The following is a 24,142-nucleotide window of genomic DNA, read 5'->3' as shown; positions in this document are numbered from 1 at the left end:
ACCTCTTAAATGGGCTAGTAATCCCAATTTGGCTCAAGAACTAATCCTTCATTTGTTATGATTTTTTTAAAAAAATTAGCTTAAGTAGACTCAAAGTAGATTTGAACATGTGTCAATTTCTGAATTTCATTAGCAACACAGACTGAGACATGGTTTGTGGGGGAGGAAATTTTTAGCAGAAGTTTTAAGGAGTTGATGACTCCATCATTAAGAAAAATCTTCCAACACTTTGGACCCAGTTTTCTTTAGAGAACTGGTTAAAAAAACTAGTAAATAGTCTGTAAGTACATGATTATTGTTTTGTTTTTTTTTAAAAAAAACTTCTCCAAAATCGTGGTTCCTAGTGGAGATCTTATATCATTATGGCAAGATCCTAAAGGTTTAGCAAGTTGCAATATCAAAACCCAGGTACTCCAGTATACTGGACTATCAGTGCACATTAGGAGTCATTATTGACTTTCCTGCATTGGTGGTTGTGCCCTGTATGCCTGCCTGCCTGGTGCCCTGGTGGCGCAGTGGTTAAATGCCTGTACTGCAGCCATTCACTCAAAACCACAAGGTTGCGAGTTCAAGACCAGCAAAAGGGCCCAAGCTCGACTCAGGCTTGCATCCTTCCGAGGTCGCTAAAATGAGTACCCAGACTATTGGGGGCAAATTAGCTTACTTGCTAATTAGCTTACTTGCTGTTCACCGCTATGATCTTTGGAATAGCGGTATATAAATAAAACAAATTATTAATTATTTATTATTACTATTATATTTTATATGGGATTTGGAGGTTGCCTGATAAAGGAAGATTCTAGAAACTCTCTCTTGTTTGCCAAAATTCAATTCATAATTTCTGATACCGTAATTAAAAATGAACTGCAGGATATGCCTGTTAGTCATGAAAAGTGAATTATATCAAATAGTTCGAGAAGAGGTACACACAGATGCCCTTCACTGGAATACAAGTTCCTACTAAATTTAGACATTTTGTTTTAGTTACACACATGTAAAAGGACCTCTTCTTCATTACAGAAATGGACTGCCCTTTATTCTGGGAAGGTACAGATTTTATATCAATTGGTAGATAACATTTCAAAAAGTCAGAACAAAGCTTCTGCGCAATTCACACACACATTCTTCTTCTGCTAGAAAATCTGTACTCATTAAGCCCCAAGGTCTTGCGCTAACAGCAAGACAGTTATTTGTTTTTAAAACAACCTCAGACTGTTTGGAGAGGTAGGATTGTTGTGGTACCTATATAATGACTTGATTCTGAAATTTATAAAGACAAATGCAAGGCACATTTCCTCTTGTACGCTCAGTTTCCCATGATATGATTCACTTTCATAACCAAACTTCATCTGCTCTCTTCCAGCAACTCAGAATTATTTTCTGGAGAAGGCTTTAAACCCAAGTGAAGATTCGAAGTAGAAATCTATGAGGCACACATCAAGAGGCTGGAGAAGGAGATGAATTCCTGTTCAAGGATTCAACTGCTGGGGCTAATGGACTATAACAGAATCTGGCCATGCATAAGACACATTGCTGAGAACTGCTTTTCACCTCACGTCAAGGCTATATTACATAGTACATGGACTATGATTTTTACATGCCCCATTTTTAATTTAGTGTTTCAAGTATTCCTTTTTTATATGATTTTTTTTAGAAAAACAACAACAACCCAAATCTAATTTAACATCTCTTTTGAACATTAAAATGTATGTCCCTTTCCACATTTCACAGCTTCAGTATGTAACAATGACTGGCACTAAGATGCACTTTTCTATTACATAAGCGAAAGTTTACAGCTTTCAGTACCCTAATGGAAAAAGCTGATGGATATTAAAGTTGTTTTTAATCCTTAGGCAGCCCCTATCTTTCCTGTTTGAAACTGTCAGCTCCTGCAATGCGTGATTTTTACATGACTTATGTGAACAAAAGTCTATGTCTCACTTGCCAAACAAGAGAAAATGTTTAATATATCTAAGCAACTCCATGTGTCAGCACACCAGAAGAGACTGCTTTAAACTCAAGTTAGTGCCAAGACAAACTCAGCAATAGTTTCAGTTTAAAACCATGAAGCATTCATTTTCCTACAGCAGCCATATGTGCACATGGAAATAATTAACAGGTAGATGACATATAAACAACTCCAATACCTGACAATTTATCAAAACTTTCTACTTAACCTTCATTCTTTAACACAGAAAAATCAAATTAGCCACACTTGTCTAAAGAAAAGGCATTTGCTCAATTTTGCCCAGATTTTAAGAAGGGTAAGAAATGTAAAAAAATGAATTGTTCTGTTATTTCATTACACAGTACTACTATTTCGAATATTATTACCTGACAATTTTAGGATGTTTGCGCACAATGATTTGAACTGCAACCATTAGAAGCAGGGCTTATTTGTAAGAAAAAGAATGCACAAACAGCAAAGGGGACAGCAACATCATATTACTAAAAATGTGTTCAGAAAGCTTGTCCTTATTATTTATTTGGTATTTGACATATTTATTTGCATTGTCTGATACATTTTGTCTTCTAGGCTCTCTTGATATCCACTTTATGTCATTCTTTCCCCAAAGACCTTACTGGCTGAAGACAGGCAGAGGAGAGGACTACCTTTTAAATTTAAATCCCTTTCTCCAGAACCTCTTGAAGAAACTGAAGAAATGTGGAGGTGGCCCTGGATATGTTGAAATGTTTTCCCAACTTTGTTGGTTGTTGTTGGCAACAACCGACAAATGCCCTCTAGAAGATCTGAAGACTCTACTGATAGAATCTGTACCAGCAATGATAATTCAATATCCAGGTATGAAGCTGGGAGTCAGCTCAGATCCGAGTGGTCGACTATACCATCACACAAGAGATCTGTATGAACGGCAACAGAAATTGATCTGATTCAAGAACCATGATTTCCTGAGCCACCACCGAGCTACTAGAATTACCAAAGCTGGGGTTCAATGATTCTAATAACTCGGCTACAATAAAGTAATGCAATTCAATTACTGTGAATAATAATAAATAAATACTGTGGGCCATACCATCCTCAAAACTGACCATTCATCCATGTCTTAGGACGTGGACGAGATCAGAAGAGCATCCAAGCAAGGACAAATGTGAATATATGCAGATAGGTCACCAGAATCACTATGGTTTTTGCAAAAATTCTGGCAGATGATGACATGCCTAAGGCTAGCCACTTCTAATAACCAGTGAATACCCTGTTTCAAATTTCCTGGAGGACTGCAGCCAAGATTTCCTTTGCCTTTGTGGGCACTCTTCTCCCTTCTTTGAATACAGTAAGGATGAGACCAAGGATGAAAGGTCCCAGGATGAAATGGAGGTGTCAAACAATGGGATTTGAAACAACTTCCTGATATATTTTAGCAAGGTGCCTCTCACCTGAGAAGTATCGAGGCATAAAGCAGTCTCACTTACCCTTTATCACACCCATAAAATGAGTGGGAAAGGGAACATCAGTGAACATGAACAATGCCTTTTAAAGACTTCCTCAGAACTCTAATTCAGGGTTCACAAGCTTAGTTACCAATCCTGGGGAAATGAGGGCCAAGATTTTCATATCTTAACTCCAAAGATAGGGAAATGTACTTCTTTAAACAATCGGAGACATTTTTCTCTGATGTCACTATAGCTCTATTGCTACTGCAGCTTCAGACAATTGGTCTTCTTTTCTATTGCAGAAGAAAAGTTATATTAAAGAGTTTTCTTGACTAGTGGCTGCCTCTGTGATTCAAGAGCCCAGGCCATGGGGATGGTTCAGGAATTCAGGTTTTTTAACCCAGTGTTTTTGTGATCTTATGAGACTCCAGTATGACTAGAAACTCCTGTAAATAGGAATGGGCAAATCTGTTAAACTTGATTTTGCTCAAGTTCCCATTTCCCCCAAAGCTACATTCACTCCATTCTTAGTAAACTGACATTTTTGTAAATATTCTTAAAATGCATTTTGGAGGCATTCTGTAAAACACATGCATTAATTTGCTATATGCTACTTGCCTCTCTTATAAGATATAATAAATTCAAAACTAGACTATTGGAAAGTGCATCAAAATATATTGTTCTTTTGATCTGCCTTCTGGAAATGAGAACATTTATGGACATTAGTATTACAGTCAGCCCTTCTTATACACGGATTTTTTATACACTGATGCAAACATCCACAGTTTGAAAATATTCAAAAAAAAGTATAAATTTCAAACATCAAACCTTGATTTTCCATTTTTTATAAGGGACACCATTTTGTTATGTGATTATATTTAATGGGACTTGAGCATACATGGATTTTGTTATACACAGGAGATCTTGGAACCAAACCCCAGCGTATAACAAGGGTCTGCTGTATATGCTTACTAAGAACTAGTTCAAGCACTGCAGCACAGGCTAAAAGCACTAAGTCTTAAATAGCTAAGAAAGGCAGAGAGAGAAAGGTATCAACATCTGGGAAAGCTGACAGAAGGGCAAAACAGAGCGTCCTGAAGGGGCGACTTGAAGTCGCTCCTGACAAAGCCAGATCGGGGCTGTAGCAGCAGCATGCCGTGGTCCCAATCTGCCTTTTTGCCAGCCAAAAAAGAAGTGGCAAACAGCCACTCTTTTTGGGCTGGCAAAAAGCTAGCTTTTCAGCCCTGCTGCAGCCAGAAGCTGGCTTTAAGGTCTAAACACCACACTGCCGGAGTGCCCAGAAGCTGGGCATCCAGGCAGCATGAAGCCAGCTTCCAGGCCTCTTGGAGGTGTGCACCATGTGGACACCATGCCCCCAAGGCAGCTGGAAGCCAGCTTTTTATGTCAGTGTGTTCTTATCCTAAATTAATTATATTTCATGTTTTATACTTTGGAATTTTAAACTAGGAATTTTAGAATTTTAGCACAAAATATATAGCTCTAAGGTTACTTTTCAATTCAACTTACAGTATTAGTTGAATCTTCTTGTAAAATCCGATCATACAGCTGGATTGCATCATCATATCTAGCATAATGCATGAACAAAAACATGCAGGTAAATTCAACATAGCTCTAGCAATTCCATATTCTTTCTCTTTCCCCCCTCTTTTTATTGATTTTTTCATCATGTACAAAATACATCAAATTAACATCTCAATATTATTTCTTTATATCTGTACATACATCTGTACATAAACCTTCTTAACTTCCATATTTGCCCTGCCTCTTATTGATCATTCCCCCTCCCATATATCTTAATACAGAATAAAGTATTATTTATATATGCTAAATATTTTAAGTATCTTTACATGTTACCTTTTAATCCCCATGAATTATTTAAATACTTTATCAGCCATTTCCATTCTTTTCCCCAATAATCTGTTGACTTTCTATTATTCCAAAACGTTATTTTGTCCATCTCTTTTAATTCTACCAATTTCCCTATCCATTCCTCTATGCTGGGTATTCTTTCCGGTTTCCAGTACTTAGCCAGTAACTAGGTATAATTCCATATTCTTTCACCTCAACAATGCAAGACACACAGGGACACAGTTGCTGAAGGCATCTGCATCTGCATGAATCTGCATCTGGTTCATGAAACTAATTGAATGTATATTCTGATGCAACTGGGACTGCTTGCTTTTTGTGTGTGTGTGAATTTACCTAGACAGTATACTGTGTTCATCTTTTTTATTGAACATGTGTGGGTGGCTTTTTTCTTCTTCTTTTACTGTAAGCTATCATAAGTTGCTGAGATATGAAATTCTAAAATAAATAAATAAATTTGATTGCTTCCCACAGTTTCAAACTTTTTCAAATGGGTATTCTAGCTATAATTGGAACCCAGGTAACAGCCAGAACAGGGGTAAGGGGCACTCAGTTTGTTATGAAGCAACTAGCCCAAATGCACATCGTCAATTGGTATCCTCTTCTACCCCATCCATATATGACTTTCTGATGGAGATAATTGGGGGGAGGGGGCTTTAACACATTGAAAAATACATCTCTCTCATACTTCAATTTTCAATTGATGCTGTAACCCCAAATTAGACAACTGCTTTAATATGCTGAGTACATATTTATGAAAAGTGTAAGGGCAGAGTTCCAAATAATTTTGATTTCTGTGATGTGGGATTGATTTTCTAAAACTGTATCTCAAAACAGAAGTTAAAAATCTCCTTTAGAAAGAAACATAAATGCTCAAGATTTCAAATTCCACATTTGATTTGTAACTCTTACTAGGATAGCAGATATAGCACCCTATATGAATCACAGAAGCACCTTTGAAAGAGTTGGACTTTGCTACTGACATCTAAGAGGTGGTTGACAACTTTTAGTAACTGGACCTTGAAATAACATTTCTTTTAGTTATATCCATGCTAGTTAAAGTCTGTTTTTATACAACTGATGATCATCTATTACCAACTATACAAAAATTGCTCCCTTCCTGGAATTTTGCTTCTGGATTACAGACAGCCAGACAGACAAATACAACCATCAGTTGTTGGAAAATATTTTTTCAAAAACAAAGTTACCTTTCCATGGCTTCAAATCTCATGCCAGTTAACCGCTTAACTCTGTGGCTCCCAGGGAATTGCCGTCTTAGTTCTTGAAGACAAAACTGTGTTTTGAAAAACACCACACATATGAAAGCAGGAGGTAAGGAACCTTTTTCTCTAAAGTCAGAAACTAACAATCAAGTGTGGTTTATCTGAGTACAGTAACAGAGATGATCCTCTGGCAGTGGCCTCTTAGTACTAGCCAAAGTAGCATACCAACAATTTTCTAGGAAAGTTTGAGACACCATGACAGACAAAACCCAGACAACGAAAATATCCTGTAGTCAATTTATATATATATATATATATATATATATATATGAGAAACAAAACTACACTTTACAGATAAAACTATTTTGGATGTTTCAAGCATATACCACAATTTGCATTCCTATGAACAGTTATGCAATGCAAGAAAATCAGAACAAAAAAGGACTAAAATGTTAGTTCCACCTAGAGTAATTATTGACATCCATAAAAAATGTGACTACATTTTATTCATCTTGATGGCGGGTTACAAACCGCCACTTGGGACATCCTCAGGATGTCCCAGTTTAAAAAAGGGGCGCCTCTTCCAGACACCCCTATTCCTGTTATGGACTCTGTCCGTAACAAATGGCGGCAGCCGTTCCACATGGCCGCTGCCATCTTGACGTAACGGACGCTGTGTGTCCGCAGTCACGCGGCGCTAATGACGTCGCGAGTGCGCCATTGGCTCCTTGCGGCGTCATTAGCATGCCGCCAGAAGAAGCTCCATTTTGGAGCTTCTTTTTTGCTCCGTAAGGGAGCCGCGCGGTTTGGCTGCAGCGGCTCCCTCGCAGAGCAAACAGCATGGCCGGGAGACCGCCGCAAAGCAGTGGTTTGTAACGCCTCCCCGGGTTTACAATAACCAGGCTTAACTCTAGATTTGATCTAAAGACCTAAATTAAGGGTGTTGTTTTATACGCATTTATGTGATATTAAATCCCAATGTACTCAATGGGGCTTCTGAGGAGACATATGTAGGATTACACTACAACTGTACAATCTAGGTTGTGACTTTTGATTAAGGTCAAACAACTACTTATGAGATAAGTCTGTAACAGGTATTAAAGGCATCAGCAGGCATTTTTAAATTGGAAACTAACTGTGCTGAACTGTTTGTTGAAATTTGATCCAAGATGTAATTAGAAAAAGGTTAAATGGAAGAATCTCAATAACAATATATTTTGGAAAGGCAATCAAGACAGAGGGTGACTTGAGCCAGAAATATGTAAGTTTCAATATGTAAAAGAAAGCATGGAAGAAAAGAAATGAAATGAAAGAATAGAGAAAAAAATACAATTATAAAAGGACGTTCTGTATTTCAAAGAGATCATGGAAGAAGAAAAACCAGATCTCAAAACAAAAGCCACAAGGAAGGGAAGTATGATTAGGAAGAATAGGTAGTAGACCTCAGTTAGTCCAAGTAGTATGGCACTGTAGATTGTATACATACTGAATGTAATTAATTTGCACATGTGACAGCTTACCTCCTTCCCTACCCTTCATTTCTTGCCTTTTTTTCTATTTTGAGGTAGCTGAAGAAAATTGATAATTTTTAAATACAGAAAGGAAACTGCTAAAAGGGTTTCTTTAAACAAGCCAGATTCCAATTTCTGACATGCAAGTACTACAGATGGCTGCCAAAAACCAAGTGATCTCACCAAATTCATACACTATTTGCATATGCACATGTACATGAGAAAGACTTGGAGCTGGAAAATAAAAACCTAAATCACGTAAACAGATGTTCCGCAGTGGAAGAAAACAGCCCTAAGGGGCCAAACGTTCAGGTGAACAGGCAAATGAAGGTCTAAAACGTCTATCTGTGGATATGACGGCACTATTGCTTCACAACACAGGCCATTCATTTGTTGAGGTTTCTAAAGCCAGGAGGTTTGATCACAAACATTGTATTGGAATCTGGTGTCTGCAGCTGTGGCAAAAAGCCAGTCAGAATTATGGTTATTTTGAATGTCCTCTCAAGTATGAGGACCAATAAAAATCTAAAGTTTTCATTAAGCCTTTAAACTGTTTTCTGTGTGGAGACCAAACAGTTATACCACTTGAATCATGCTGAGTTTCTTATAGGACACTTTGGGGCCAGAAGTTCAAGCTTAAAACTGTTGTTGCAATTATTAGTTTAAAGAAAAGAAAAGTCACAAGTATGAATTTGTTGGTTAAAAACCATTTACAGTGAAAGAAAATGTTGATGTAGAGAACTTCCATGTATTTGTATCAATATGCATGCACTATCAATGTTGTTGTTCAGACATGACAAATTTTCATTGTTTCTGCAATATTACAGTATTAGCAGCAGCAGCATAATACCGAAGTGCATTGTAACTTTTTCTCTCCTAACATTCTCACAGGCCCTCCAATGTAAAAGAAAATGAGGGAGGGCCTTCCAAGATATTTAGGAGTCATACTTTCAGCAGCACCTTTAGAGTAAATTCCTCTATCTTCAGCCCTTGCAGGTCTTGACGCAGGGGTCGGCAACATCCGGCCCGTGGGCCGGATGCGGCCCGCGGAGGCCTTTGAGCCAGCCCCTGGCTGCTCCTGCCGCCGCCGCCGCCACCGCTGGTTGCGGCTTTTCGCCGCTCTGGGCGCCGCCGTTTTGGGCAAAAAATGGCGGTGAAGGTCGCGCGAGATTTCGCCGCCATTTCCCCCCCAAAATGGCGGCGCCCAGGGCTCTGACAGCGGCAGCGGGCCCCTGCGAGGCCCGTTGCTGTCACAGGGGCCCTCCAGGAGGGCTCCGACGGTGGCAGCGGGCCCCTGGGAGGCCAGTTGCCGTCGCAGGGGCCCTCCAGGATGGCTCCGACGGCGGCAGCGGGCCCCTGGGAGGCCAGCTGCCGTCGCTGGGGCCCTCCAGGAGGGCTCCGACGGTGGCAGTGGGCCCCTGGGAGGCCAGTTGCCGTCGCTGGGGCCCTCTAGTAGGGCTCCTGTGACAGCAGTGGGCCTCCCAGAGGCCCGTTGCCTTCGCTGGGGTCCTCCAAGAGGGCTTCGGCGGCGGCAGCGGGCCACTGGGAGGCCCGTTGCCTCCGCTGGGGCCCTCCAAGAGGGCGCCTGCGACAGCAGTGGGCCTCCCAGAGGCCCATTGCCTTTGCTGGGGTCCTCCAGGAGGGCTCCGACGGCAGCAGCGGGCCCCTAGGAGGCCAGTTGCCATCGCAGGGGCCCTCCAGGAGGGCTCCGGCGGTGGCAGCGGGCCTCTGGCGTCAGGGGCCAGCAAAGAGGAGGAGGCCTCCAGCGCTGGCGGTCCCCGCCGGCTCTTTCCCGGCCTCTGACAGGGCCTGGGGCCCTGTCAGGGGCCGGCAAAGAGGAGGTGGCCTGGCCCCTGGGGGTTGGAAGCTCCGCCCCCAGGGGTGGGAGCTCCACCCCCAGAGGGTGGAGGCTCCGCCCCAGAGGGTGGAGGCTCTGCCCCAGAGGGTGGAGGCTCCACCCACAGCATGCAGCCCCCGCCCCCTGGGGGGGTGGAAGCTCCACCCCCCCAGCTTCGGCCCCCCAGTTGTCTGAGGGACAGCAACCCGGCCCCCGGCTCAAAAAGGTTGCCTACCCCTGTCTTAATGTATTACACCTAGTGGGCTGAGCTGGTCTGGGCTGGTCTCTGTGTTGAGATTCTCCTAGCTGTATTTTTAAAAGAGACATATGAGCTACCATTCCTGAGGCAGGTGATACTGGTGAATCCCATTTTGGGAAAAAGGGAGGATATAATCCAACAAACAAAGAAAGTTTTGTGGGAAGAGTATCCCACCATGCTGTAGTCATATCATTTTAGCCACTTTTGCATGATACAGATTTAAACATAAAAAGGGAGGAAGGGGAGAAGGAAGAAAAGTACTATGAAGGCTAACTTATTTATTTGAGCATCAGGTTTTATGGATATCAATTCACTTCTTCAGATTTACTTATGTAGTACAATATTACCAGAGCCATGGGCGTTTCTGGGGAAGGTGATCGAGAGAGCGGTTGCTTTCCAGCTTCAGGGGATCTTGGAAGAAACAGATTTTCTAGACCCATTTCAAACCGGCTTCCGGGCGGGCTATGGAGTTGAGACTGCCATGGTCGCCTTAGTCGATGATCTCCGTCTGGGCATGGACGGGGGAAGCGTGTCCCTGTTACTGCTTTTGGACATTTCAGCTGCTTTCGATACCATTGACCATGGTATTCTTCTGGATCACCTGAGGGAGTTAGGTATCGGGGGCACTGCGCTCCAGTGGTTCCGTTCCTACCTCTCGGGTAGATTCCAGATGGTGCAGCTGGGGGACGTCTGCTCCGATAAGAGGGCACTTACATCTGGTGTCCCTCAAGGAGCCATTCTGTCCCCCATGCTATTCAACATTTACATGAAACCGCTGGGAGAGATCATCCAGAGACACGGGGCGCGGTGTTATCAGTATGCTGATGACACCCAAATATGTTTCTCTGTGTCTCCGACTGATGCAGTGACTAGGGATGGCATCTCTCCTCTAAATGCCTGCTTGAAGTCGGTAATGGGCTGGATGAGGGAAAACAAACTCAGTTTGAATCCAGAGAAAACGGAAGTGCTAGTGATAGGTTCTCCCGGCCCGGGGGGGGGGGGGGGGGGAATATTTGTCCACCTGTCCTGAACGGGGTCACGCTCTCCCTGAAGGACTCAGTTCGCAGTCTGAGGGTGCTTTTGGACTCGTCGCTCCAGCTGACTTCTCAGGTGGATGCGACGGTCAGAAGCACCTGCCATCAGCTTCGGCTGATACGCCAGCTGCGACCCTACCTAGGCCGGCGGGACCTTGAAACAGTGGTACATGCCCTGGTAACCTCTCGGTTGGATTTCTGTAATGCGCTCTACATGGGGCAACCCTTGTACCAAACGCGGAAGCTTCAGTTTGTACAGAATATGGCAGCTAGGCTGGTCACTGGACGCTCCAGGGCCGACCATATAACACCAATTTTGTATGATCTCCATTGGCTGCCTGTATGCTTCCGGGCACAATACAAAGTGTTGGTTATAACCTATAAAGCCCTAAATGGCTTGGGCCCAGGGTACTTGGAGGACCGCCTCTCCCCATATAATCCGCCCCACACACTCTGGGAAGAGTTTATTGGGGATCCCTTCTACAAGATATAGGTCAACCTCTCAAAGGGCATTTTCCATCTCGGCCCCTGGGATCTGGAACACCCATCCCGAGGAGCTCTGCATCGCCACCTCCCTGGATCTCTTTAAAAAGAGACTGAAGACCTTTTTGTTTCACCAAGCCTTCCCTGATGTTCCATGATATGTGTGCCCCCCCCTATATGATTAACATCTTCGAGTATATTGCTGGCTTGGTTTAATGTTTATTTTATGTATACTGTGCACTGTTTTGTAAGTTTTAATTATTGCAATTTTTATCTTGTATTGTATCATTACTGCAGTTTTTGTACACTGCTGTGATCAAATGGAATAGCGGTATATAAATAAATTTTATTATTATTATTTATTATTATTTAAGCAATTACACAGTTTTAGGAATAGCATTTGAATGCAAGAGAAAGGAACGTTGGGTACTTACCGTGACACGTTCATTTCCTGCAGAGAAGGGTCCTGGCATCCTGCAATCTGGGTTTAGCTCCTCCTATTTGCTCCTGTACGCAGGGACTATAAACAAAAGACCGGCCCCTATATAGGGAGGAGCTAGCCCCCCTGAGCCTCAGTCAATAACAAGCCAAGTGAGTAGCAAGGTAAATCAAGGAACTGAACTTTAGTATCATCAGCTAAGGGTTAACTAGAACACCTTAGAAAAAACTAGTCCAAGAACAAACAAGAATTCAGAAAACCAATCCAGCAACAACAAGAAGAACAAGGCAGGTCCACCAACAGGCAGGCAGGGTCGGAGGCCGCAGGCAGCACCCGGGTGGGCAGGATGCCAGGACCCTTCTCTGCAGCAAATGAACGTGTCACGGTAAGTACCCAACGTTCCTTTTCCCAGCAGAGAGGGTCCTGTCCTCCTGCAATCTGGGATTTACAAAAGCCCTCTCGAACTGGGAGGGAGGTGCTGCTAGGAGACTGTGGGCCCCGACACAATCTGTTGGAGTACCCTCCTTCCAAATGACGCCTCAGCGGACTGAGACATGTCCAGTTTGTAATGTCTTATGAAGGTCGAAGGTGACTTCCATGTGGCCGCCCTGCAATGTCTGACAGGGAGGCGCTAGTGGCCAGGGCCGCAGAGGTAGATGCACTTCTGGTTGAGTGCGCCATCACCCCCTCGGGTGGAGAGAGATCAAGAGTTCGGTAGCTCTCTTGAATACAAGACCTGATCCACCGAGTTGAGGCAGATAACTTGTATCCCAAAGAGCCTGGAAAAAAGGAAACGAACAACATTTCAGATGACCTTAAGGTTGAAGTCCTCTTGATGTAGATTTTGAGGGCTCTGCGCACAGCCAATGTGTGCCAGGTCTTTTCCAAGTCCTTCTTAGGACTGGGGCAGAATGAAGGCAAGAGAATGTCCTGTGACACCTGAAAGGCTGAGTTCACCCTAGGCACAAAGGTAGGATCTGGACGAAGGCACACTGAGACCAGCCTAAAATATATAAGTCATTACGTACCGACAGGGCCCCAGCTCTGACACCCATCTGGCGGAGGGAATGGCCGTGAGGAAGATGACCTTGAGGGAGAGGTGTTTGAGGAAGGCCTCCCGAAGGGACTTGCTCGGCCCAATCGTCAGAGCCTTTAAGACCGTGTTCACATCCCAAGATGGAAAACGATGTCTGGTGGGCTGGCCCTGTTGGAAAACTCCCCTCAACAGCCTCTTAATGTGAGGATGGCTGCCATTCTAGCTGCTCTCGTATGGAGCAGAAACGACGTGATGGCAGACACCTGCCTTATAACCAAGTTGGGTCAAGTCCTTTCTTAATGTCATCTTGGATGGACTATAGCAGGTCAGCCACTGAAAACCTGAAGCAGTTGATGAGAACTTGCCTAAGCAGTGGATTATGTGATCAATCAGAATAGAACCTGATCTAATCTGGACCTATGGCAGCTTCCAGTCTATCACTGATCACCTTGTCAACTGGTTATAGCAATGAAGGTGATATTAAGGTGATTTCATTTGCAGTAATTAAGACTTACCACTCTGAAAGAGGAATGTTAATGTCTGACCTCCAATTAAAATTTCAAAACAATGTGCAGTTCTTTACTGGAACATCTGTGAACCTGTGTAAAATAAGACTAATCCCATGGTTAGGCAAAGAAGACACTGGATTAATCTTTATCTCACAGACATTGGTGAATCCATGCAGAAGCATAGATGCACTCTGTGTTAACAGGGCATGTGGTCAGAATTAAGTCTGATTTCATCTGAGGATGAACTAGTCTAGAGACTTCAAAAATCACCCCAACTCCATGTAGCAGGCTATCATCAACCTGTATGAAGGCTGAGGGGTCTCCCGGCTGAATGAACTGCTGATTAAGGAGTCACGAAATGGGAACAGAGGGCTTGGCAAGGATAGCCCTCTGGTATCTAATTTCGAGGAGAGAATCTTCTCCACAAAAAGGTTCTGTCAAAGGAACACAAACCTAAATTTTAAATAGTATAGTGGGCCCTCGATATGTACTGGAGTTGGATTTAGGACTTTGCATGGATACCAGATCCATGGAAGTTGAAGTCACAGAAAATATAATGGCATAGTAAAACGGAGTCTCCTGTATAAAATAGTAAAATCACAGTTTGTTTGTTTTTTGGAATATATATATATATATATATTACAAGCTGTGCTAGCAGAAAAACAAGGCATAGGCACTGGGAAGTCCATTTTCCCAGCCTCAGAAGGCAGTGGACAATGGTGTTGTTTGGGCCAGACCTTGGCATGAAACCCAGCCAGGGATAAGACACTCACCCACACATCAGCTAACCTTATAACCATAAAACCATAGACTCATGGAGTTGGATGAGACCACAAGGACCATCAAGTCCAACCCCCTGCCATGCAGGAAATCACAATCAAAGCATGCCCAACAATATGCAAAGGAATTTTGTAGCTTCCTGAGACCACTAAAAGAAAGAGATTGGCAGCATGAACCTTCATGGCCTTGAGCCCAATTAATCATATGCAAGATAGACCTTGTACAATAGGCCTATCCAAGTCAGGAAGCAGTTGAATGGCAAGCCCATCAGCAGGCATTCTTATTTAAAATGTAACTATCTAGACAAGGTAAGAGGCAATTGTGGTCTTTGTGGCAGACTCCTCAGGGCTCTGTAGGATGTCTGAATAGGATTTGAAGCAACCTCTTAGCAGAAAAAACTGACTATATTGTTTTAAAACACTCATGGAGGAAGGGGGGGGGGGTTCTCCCCCCATGGAGAGGAGTCTGTTTGTCTGTTTGTTTTTGATAAGAGTTTTTCTTAACCCCCTGTATTAGTGAGAACCATCTCATGGAAGAAACTGTATTTTTTTAGTTTCTTCCCTTTAACAGACATCTCTCCAAGAAAGAAGGGAAGGCAAGGGAAGCCACCTCTCCTGAGGATAGCTGACTGAGGTTCCCTGTGTTTTATAACAGGAACATAACCCTTATGACAATAAAGTGGAGCTTGGTTGGTCACCTTAATCCAATATATCTATCACCTCATATGAAATGTTTTACCAAAGATCCTCAATGCATGTAAGCATTAGAGGTCTGCTGAGTGACCAGAGGCCTTCTCCTTGCTTGAGTCACCCTGTCTATTAGCATTTAAATGAATCTGAATTGTTAAAGCTTATGCTCTTAATGAGAAGTGCTATGGCTGATAACAGTTTGCACAAAGGAGGTAGAACCATGTGCTCATCTTATGTCTTAGGCTGTTCCAGCAAAAGCAAAAGGGGCTCTGGCCCCAATGGAGACAGAGATGGAGGCCCATGAGGAAGGAAGAAAAATCATCATGTTGGCTTATGGCTAGCCCCTTCCCTTGTTGAATTAGTTTCCAGGCATCTTCTCTGGCCTGGAAAAAGGAGAGGGGGGTGAGCAGAAACAGCACAACTCAAACTTCATGGGCTAACAGTAATAAAATGAACACCAGAAAAAGCTAACCAGTATCTCTTGTAAATCTGAACCCCCCAGACCTGTTGGTCTAGGGGCTCTCCCCTCCTTTATTTGTCCCATCAAGGGAGGCTGCCTGGGCAGTAGCCTCTTCCAGGCACTGAGGAAACTGCTCCTGGGTTAGCAGTGACTGAAGAGCATTGCTAAACATGGGTAGATAGCTGCATATGGCCTGTAGTGTAGCCCTGATACTCACAGGGCACTTTGTTTTATTTATGTTTGAAACAGCCCCAACTTCAAGCTGGGGTTTACAAGCTTAGCCCTTATTATCTCAGGCAGGCTTTAGTAACCTGGCTGCATGATAGAAGCTGGCTTGGTCGTCAACTCCCTTCCCACTTGCATAGGTAGCTGGGAAGGGCAGAGGGGCTGCTGTGGGACATGGCCCCCCATTTATCTGAGGTATGTCTGTATCCTGAGAAAGGGTAATCTCTGATGGACAGGAGAGGCCAAGCGCTCAAGCTGCTCTCTCAAGAGTGCCCTAGTTTGGGGCAGCCAAACACAATTGGGGGTGAAGGGAACTCTCCACCCATGATATCCACAAGTGGTTTAACCCTTTTTGTTGTTGTAATTTTTTGGGAGGGAACACAGGAGGATTTGTATCCATGTGCTCTCACATAGTATCCTTGGGTTGGAAGAGACCCCAAGGGTCATCCAGTCCAACCCCATTCTGCCATGCAGGAACTCTCAATCAAAGCATAACCGATAGATGGCCCTCCAGCCTATGTTTAGAAGTGGGTGGCAGAGGCCATGCTCTCTCTGTGGAGGACATGAAGCCATATTGTGCTTTATTGTGGGATGGTCTGTGGCAGCCAAAAAAGACCATTTTAGAGTTGGAAGCTTCAGCTCCTGGTGGGCCAAGTCCAGCTTCCTTTACAGCTGTACAACATAGAAGAGGAATCCTCTGCCTCCTTACACACCATCACATTATAAGAATTCAAAATGAAAGTGCAGGAGCCCTGGCAACACCACTATGTGCTTAGCAGTCTGCAAAAGGATCCCCACACCTGTTGGGGTCCTGGGTGCTATTGGGGCCAGAGAAGGGAAGGCAGGGGGAGACCAAGGGTTTATGTCCCCATCTGCCCTCCTGGCAGAGTCCCAAACCTTATGCTAGGCATGGTGCCTGCAATGGCCATGGCAGAGGCTTCATGGCCATGCCTGCCCCGAGCGAGGGCATTAGATCTGGCAACGGATATATGGTGGCTAGAGAGAGAGGGCCCCTGGTACTCACCTTTATCCTGTGTCTTCTGGCTGGCTTGACTCCCTGGCGTTGGCCCTGTTTCAGGCTGTGCAGAGGTGATGCAGAGAAAACCCTTGCCATGGCTTTTGGCTGGCCTGTCCCCTGTACTCTGGCCCCAAATGGACTGAGCAGCGATGTTGAGAAGGGAAGTTTCCATAACTTCCGGCCAGTTTCCTCACTGATCCCTGGCCTTAAACAGGCTGGGCAGAGGTGATGCAGAGAAATCCTTTGCCATGGCTTTGGCTGGCCTGTCCTCTGAACTCTGGCTGGGCAGAGATGCTGAGGAGGGAAGTTTCCATGACTTCTGGCCAGTTTCCTCACTGATCCCTGGCCTTAAACAGGCTGGGCAGAGGTGATGTGGAGAAACAGAGACATGGAGGGGAAACCCCTCACCATCTGTTCCCACGGCTCCCATGTGCTGCAATGCTGTTTGCAGAAATCTCCTGTGCTCCCACCATGAGAGGGGGCAGCTTGGAGGAGAGGGAGAGTCATTGGCAAAGCCAAGACCCTTCTCCAATCCTGGGAGCCCTTGCCATGTTAAGTCCTTCTTCATGCTCCCAAGGCAGCAAGAGAAATGAAGAGAATAAAAGGACTGGAGTGGCAATAGTGAAGAAGCTGCAGAGCAACAGCAAACCTATCCCAATGGGTCTCTCTCTGAAGCCAGCTCCTTCTGTTGAGCTGGCAGACCCTGAGCTAGGGAAGCCTGAGCTAAGGATGACCCTTAGCCAGTGCTCTTGGGGTCCTCTGCCATAGCCACCACCAAAGAAGGGGGGAAAGGCAGGAGAGAGGAGAAGGGAAGGCCAAGAAAACTCTCAAACCGCTTTCGGAGAAGGAAAAACCTTGCTGGCTCGAAGAGACACATCCTGCTAGGAGCATAGGCAGGAACAAGACTGAGGCTCAGGGGGGCTAGCTCCTCCCTATATAGGGGCCGGTCTTTTGTTTACAGTCCCTGCCTACAGGAGCAAATAGGAGGAGCTAAACTCAGATTGCAGGAGGACAGGACCCTCTCTGCTGGGAAATATAATGTGTGTATGTGCCTTCAAGCCACTTGTCAAACTATGGTGACTCCATGAATTTCATAGGGTTTTCTTAGGCTAGGAATACTCAGAGGTGGTTTTGTCAGTTCCTTCTTCTGAAATATTGCCTACAGCCCCTGATATTTGTTGGTGGTCTCCCATTCAAGTACGAACCAGGACTGACTGTGCTTTGCTTCCAAGATCATACAGGACCAAGTGCCTTTAGGGTATTTAGGCCAATAGAATATTTTGGCTCCCATCCAGACCACTGCTAATTGCAGGTAATGGTTCAGAAACATGCAAGGTGTGACTCTGGCCTTAAATCGTCAAAAGGTTGTACAAGACGATCCAGGCCTTTCAAGTAGCTGGTCTAATACAGAGGTGTGAAAGCAATACATTTCCTTATTGTTTTAGCACTTGTTTTTTTATAAAAAAACAAAAACAAAACCCACCTCCAGGATTTTGTACAAAACATTTTAATCATCGTGACCGACTTTGGGAAGGGGAGCTGAGTGGGATGATTCCAGACCATGGTATCCCCCTGGACAAACTGTCTGGGATTGGAAGTGAGAAGCTGTATCTCATCAGGTGGTTCCAAATGGTATTACAAAATTACTGTTCTGCTCTATGGTAGCTTTTCAAGTGCTGTCTCTTGTCCTCATGTTATTTAATATCTGGTTTTTTTAGTGTTATCAAAATATTAATTACATCTAGCAATATTTCCTTGTTTCATCAAATTCAGGTGAAGCTGTGGAAATGCTAAATCACTGCCTCCAATCAGCTGTGGGCTGGATGGCAGCCAAAAAGGTAAAATTCAGTCTAGGTAAGACAGAGTGGTGGGCAAGCACGGAAGTTTCAGGTGTTTGTGTGTAGGGTTCATAGATTGGGGATAATGTTAGAGTGAGCCATATACTTGGAAACCCAAATGGAAAATATGATAATAGTGAAATAACAGGGTGGTTTTTTTTTCCTTTTATGTTCCAAAATGTGCTTTTAACTGTACATTTTGTGCTTTAAAGTGTCCAGCAGGGTGAGGGGAGCTCTTCCTCACTGGACCTTTCAAGAAAAAGCTATAAAACCATCTACTGGGAATGATTTACTGAAAAACTTTCTTTTTATCTTGGCTTTTCCTCACTTATCAGGTGTTTTGAACTCTGGAAGAACAAGATAGTTCCTGCGGCAATAATATTTTGAAGTTTTAAATCTGGAAGAATGAAGTAGATCCTTCCCTGCCATCACCTAACTGACCAGCCAAATTTCATATTAAAAAGGACAGCCACTCCAATTTCTATCAGTTCTTCTCCTGAATGATGTCCATGACACTACATTCCATGTTATTCCAGAAAACTCACCTATCATGAAGAACTATTTTTCAGAATAGTAAATGAGAGATATAGTGCAAGGAAGATTAGCAGAATGCCTTGGTATGCAAACAGTGCTTCAAGACATTGAGATTTTATAAAAGTCATATGGAACACTTACCAGTGCCAAGTCATCCCGGCTACAGTCCAGGGCAGCAATCATCACCTGTTCATATATTATCCAAACTAGACAACAGAAAATATACCAATCAGAAATACAGGTAACTGACTTTTCTAAACAATTGCTAACACATACAGATCATTTTTTTTTCTTTTTACTCTTTTTGCTAAGAGTCTGAAAGACTGGATCAAGAGAGCTTTAAAATCAGTCATGTGGGGGAGGGAGACAGTATTCTTGAGGGCAGGAGTTCAAGTGCTGGAGATAATAGGCCAAACATTATACAGGGAACAAGGCAAACAGCACAGGAACCCAACAGTGGGAGGAAAACATCTTTAAAAGTCAGACAGGGGGAATCGCTCATCGTCTTAGATGTCTCTACACTAATGTACTCAGCATAGGAATTAAACAGAATGAACTTGATCTCTTAGCACAGCAAAACAAATATGATATAATAGGCATCACTGAAACCTGGTGGGATGAGTCTCATGACTGGAATGTAGTAATAGAGGGATATAACCTATTTCAGAGAAAAGACCAAACAGAAAGGGAGGTGGAGTAGCATAATACATTAAGGATGTGTACACTTGTGAACAAATACATGACTTAAATCCTGGAAGCCAAGTTGAGAGATTCTGGGTAAAACTTAAGACAGAGAGAAACAAGAAGGATGTGGTGTGTGTGTGTGGGGGGGGGGGGTATCCTACAGCTCTTCAGGCCAAACTGGGGACTTTGATGATGCCTTCCTGGAACAGATGGCCACACATTCATAAAGGAGAGATATAGTGGTATTGGGGGATTTCCACGATCCTGATATTTCTTGGAAGTCAAACTCTGCCAAAAATTTAAGGTACAACCAATTCCTCACTTGCCTTGCAGACTATTTCATAGTCCAGAAGTTGGAATATACAACTAGGGGATCAGCTACTTTAGATCTGATCCTAACCAACAGTGATGATCTGGTTAACGGGGTGGAAGTGGCAGGGTCCTCAGGTGGGAGTCACCATGTACTCCTGGAGTCTGTTATACAGCAGAAAGGGGAAGCCAAGTGTAGTCAGAAATGCATTCTAGACTTTAAGAAAGCTGATTTCAGTAAACTTAGGGAAATACTGGTGGTGATTCCATGACCAGGAATACTAATAGAGGAGGGGGTTCTTGACGAATGGGAGTTCCTCAAAAGTGACATATTAAAGGCACAATTTCAAACAATTCCAATTAGGAGGAAAAATGGGAGGCGTCTAAAGAAACCAGGATGGATGTCCAAAGAACTTTCAACTGTGCTAAGCCTCAAAAGAAATGTGAAAAGTGGGAAATCACCAGAAAAGAATTCAAATAAATAGCCAGGTCAAGTAGGGAGAAAGTCATAAAAAGCTAAAGCAGAGAATAAGCTCAGAATTGCCAGAGAGGTTAAAAACCATTAAAAGGGGCTGTTTCGGTTATGCCTATAACAAAAGGAAAAACAAGGAAATGATAGGGTTACTATGTGAAGAAGATGATGAAATGCTAACAGCGAACAGAGAAAAGGTAAGACTACTCAATACCTCCTTTGCTTTGGTCTTTTAAAGGAGAACAATGCTCACCCTGGGGGAAAAGGAACCGATGAGGCAGTAGGGGGAATACAAATAAGTAAAGAGGTAGTACAGAAATACTTTAAACAAATTCAAGTCACGAGGGCCAGGTGAACTACATCCTAGGGTATGAAAAGAATTGGCAGAAGTAATCTCAGAACCACTGTCAATAATCTTTGAGAATTCCAGAACATGAGAGGTCCCAGCAGACTGGAGAAGAGCAAATGTTGTCCGCATCTTCAAAAAAGCAAAAAAGGAGGACCCAAATAATTATTGCCCAGTTAGCCTGACATCAATACCAGGAAAGATTCTAGAGCAGATCATTAAACAGAGAGTGTGTATGCATTTAGAAAGGAATGCCTTTTTCACTTAAAGTCAGCATGGGTTTCTCAAAAACAGAACAAGTCAGGATAATCTTATTTGGGGTTTTTTATAGAGTCACAAGCTTGGTTGATGAAGGGAATGCTGTGGATGTAGTGTATCTTGATTTCAGTAAGGCCTCTGACAAGCTCCCCCATTATATTCTTGCAAAAAAACCTAGTAAAATGTGGGCTAAACGGTCTAACTGTTAGGTGGATTTGTAATTGACTGACTGACTGATCCTAAAGGGTACTCAACAAGGGCTCCTTCTTTCTCTAGAAAGCAGTGACCAGCCAGGTGCCACATGTTATTCAACATCTTTATCAATAACTTGAGTGATGGAATACAGGGCATACTTATCAAATTTGCAGGTAACACTGAATTAGGAAGGGTTGCTAATACCCCAGAGGACAGGATCAGAATTCAAATACCTTAATAGATTAGAAAGGTAGGCAAAAACTAACAAAATGAATTTCAATCGGGGGAGAATTTCAAGGGAGAAATATAGTACACTACACTTGGACAACAAATATGAAATGCATAGATACAGGCTGGGTGGCACCTGGCTTGACAGCAGGACATGCAAAAAGGATATGGAGTCTTAGTGGACAACAGACTGAACATGAGTCAACGATCTGATGTGCAAATCTAGGCTGCATTAATAGAAATATATTAGTTCAAGGGAAGTAATAGTACCACTCAGTTCTGCTTTGGTTAGACCTCACTTGAAATACTGTGTCCAGTTCTGGGCACCACCAATTCAAAAAGGATGCTGATAAGCTGGAGTGTGTCCAGAGGAGAGTGACCAAAATGGTGAAAAGTCTGGAAACCATGGCCTATAAGAAGCAGCTTAGGGAGCTGGGTATGTTTTGCCTGGAGAAGAGAAGGTTTAGAGATGACATGATAGTCATATTTAAAGATTTGAAAGTCATATTGAGGATGGAGCAAGATTGCTTTCTACTGCTCCAAAGACTAGAACATGGAGCAATGAATTCAAGCTACAGGAAAAAAGATTCCACCTAAACATTAGGAAGATCCTGAAGGTTTGACAGTGGAACATGCTGCCTCAGAGACTGGTGGAGTCTCCTTCTTTGGAGTATTTTAAACAGAGGCTGGATGGCCATCTGTTGGGAGTGCTTTGATTGCGTGGCAAGGGATTGCACTGGGTGGCTCTTGGGGTCTGTTCCAACTCTAGAATTTTATGAAATACAATCAGTTACATTTTCTTCTGTGCTTGTCACATGCTGTCCAAGTTAATATGTACTTCTCAAAATGTTTTTAAATGCTGTGCTGTATATGTACTTCCATAAATACTGAAATGTTAAACCTGAACAGATTTTTTTGATACCAAATAAAGTATGGCAATGATTCAAAATCACCCTAATAAAAAAAGCAGGCTAAGACTTGGTAGAACAGTACTAGAAGTTTTGGGTTTTTTTTAAAAAAATGTTGGTGTGCTATTCTTCATTTATTTTAAATAACCATTTCACTAATGGTTCACTAGTTTATTATTAGAAATTAATATTAAGTTTTGTGGAGACAGCTTCTCACCGGGAAACAAGTCAGAAAAAGACAAAGTAAGAAAGTTGTTCACTGGATTGTGGTCCAGCTCATTATTAATCCCAGGCTAAAGCATACATACAAATCCTTGCCAATATTGTGTTCGTGCTTTGTTGCACATATGCTTTCTTAAAGTACTTCACCACCCCAAAATGACCAAATCTAGTCCATTTACTTTCAACACTTCTTGTTATCATGAGGGTGTAAAACAATGAAGAGGGAAGAAATGGGGGAAAGCATGAATACATATTTATGCTTTCACAATTTCTGGGAATATATGGACCGACAATCTCTATAATATCCTGGACTAAAATCAGGTTATCTTCTATGATGAACTAAGGCATACACTGCAAAGTCTGTAAGAACAGATATGGATGTGGCAGCACAAAATATCCACACACACAAAAAAAAAAGGTTGCAGACTACCAAAGTACCAATATATAACTTAAGTGCACACTGTTAATCAGGGGAAACAAATACTGGCTGTGGCTTGGTACAGTCGGGACTACTGGGCACCCTTGTCATGTGCTAGGGGTTGGCCGAGGGCGCTCAACCCTAGCACATGATGAAGGCGTAACAATGGCGGTGCCCTGTACAGATGGGTGCCGCCATTGTTACTTGTAGGACGCCTAGCATCTGCACGTCATTGGCGCACTGCGGTGTCATAATCGCACCGCAAGAAGAACCCGCTTTTTGCGTTCTGGAGGCTGCGGATTCCCCGCGGAGCAAAACTAGGCGCCAACAGACCTCCCTTTTTGGGCAGTCTGTACCAGGCCTGTGTTTATTAAGAAGGAAAAAATACTGAACTTAATTATCTATTTAGTATCAGAAAGCTATTATGAATCCACATTATAATTTACAAAGTGAAGCCCCAGAGGTGAACACACTCAACATGTTGAGATTGCTGTCCTTTTCACCACCCACATATTACATTTGGTTTGGAAGGAAGGACATATAACCAAATTTTAATCAGGACTTCCAACTTTCACCTGCAAAACTATGAAATAAAGAAGGAAATAAAGAAGTGACTGTGATCTGTTCTTATATGTAAGATTCATGTGTGTATTATCCACACTGTTTTAGGGAGGGGCAATTCTAACACCCATTATCTGATATATTAGTGACAACCTCTGGCATTATCCCAGAGGGTATGGTCTTCTGGCTCAAGTTCAAACAAATGAACTTATTTCAGAAATATTGCTCTTTTCTTTTTGAGTCTCTTTAGTGTTAGTAAGACCAAAACTTCCTAAAATTAAATAAAGGGTACACCCGTTCTGATCTTGGAGGCCTTTGCCAGAAATAAACTCCTCATGCCGTCTGAATTAAGTTAACTGAATTATAGAAAGGAAAGAAATAGAAAG

The 24,142-nt window shown here is 43.0% G+C and overlaps 1 protein-coding gene across 2 annotated transcripts in view; it reads right to left on the bottom strand.

The window, feature by feature from the left end:
• LOC149317575 (ER membrane protein complex subunit 2) overlaps positions 1-24,142 on the bottom strand; it is a 65,288-nt gene that overhangs the window by 18,064 nt on the left and 23,082 nt on the right. For both annotated transcript variants that reach the window (XM_089517837.1, XM_089517838.1), the window contains exons 3-5: positions 19,297-19,361; positions 6,489-6,574; positions 4,921-4,978 (exon numbers count right to left, since the gene is read on the bottom strand). In XM_089517837.1, coding sequence (XP_089373963.1) covers positions 4,921-4,978; positions 6,489-6,574; positions 19,297-19,361 — 209 coding nt within the window. The remainder of the gene's footprint in view (positions 1-4,920; positions 4,979-6,488; positions 6,575-19,296; positions 19,362-24,142) is intronic.

Source organism: Sceloporus occidentalis, unplaced genomic scaffold (genome assembly GCF_023333645.1).
Source record: "Sceloporus occidentalis isolate IW3139 unplaced genomic scaffold, rSceOcc1.0.p SCAF_3, whole genome shotgun sequence".
Lineage (NCBI taxonomy): Eukaryota > Metazoa > Chordata > Lepidosauria > Squamata > Phrynosomatidae > Sceloporus > Sceloporus occidentalis.
This window is presented reverse-complemented; position numbering and strand designations above follow the sequence as displayed.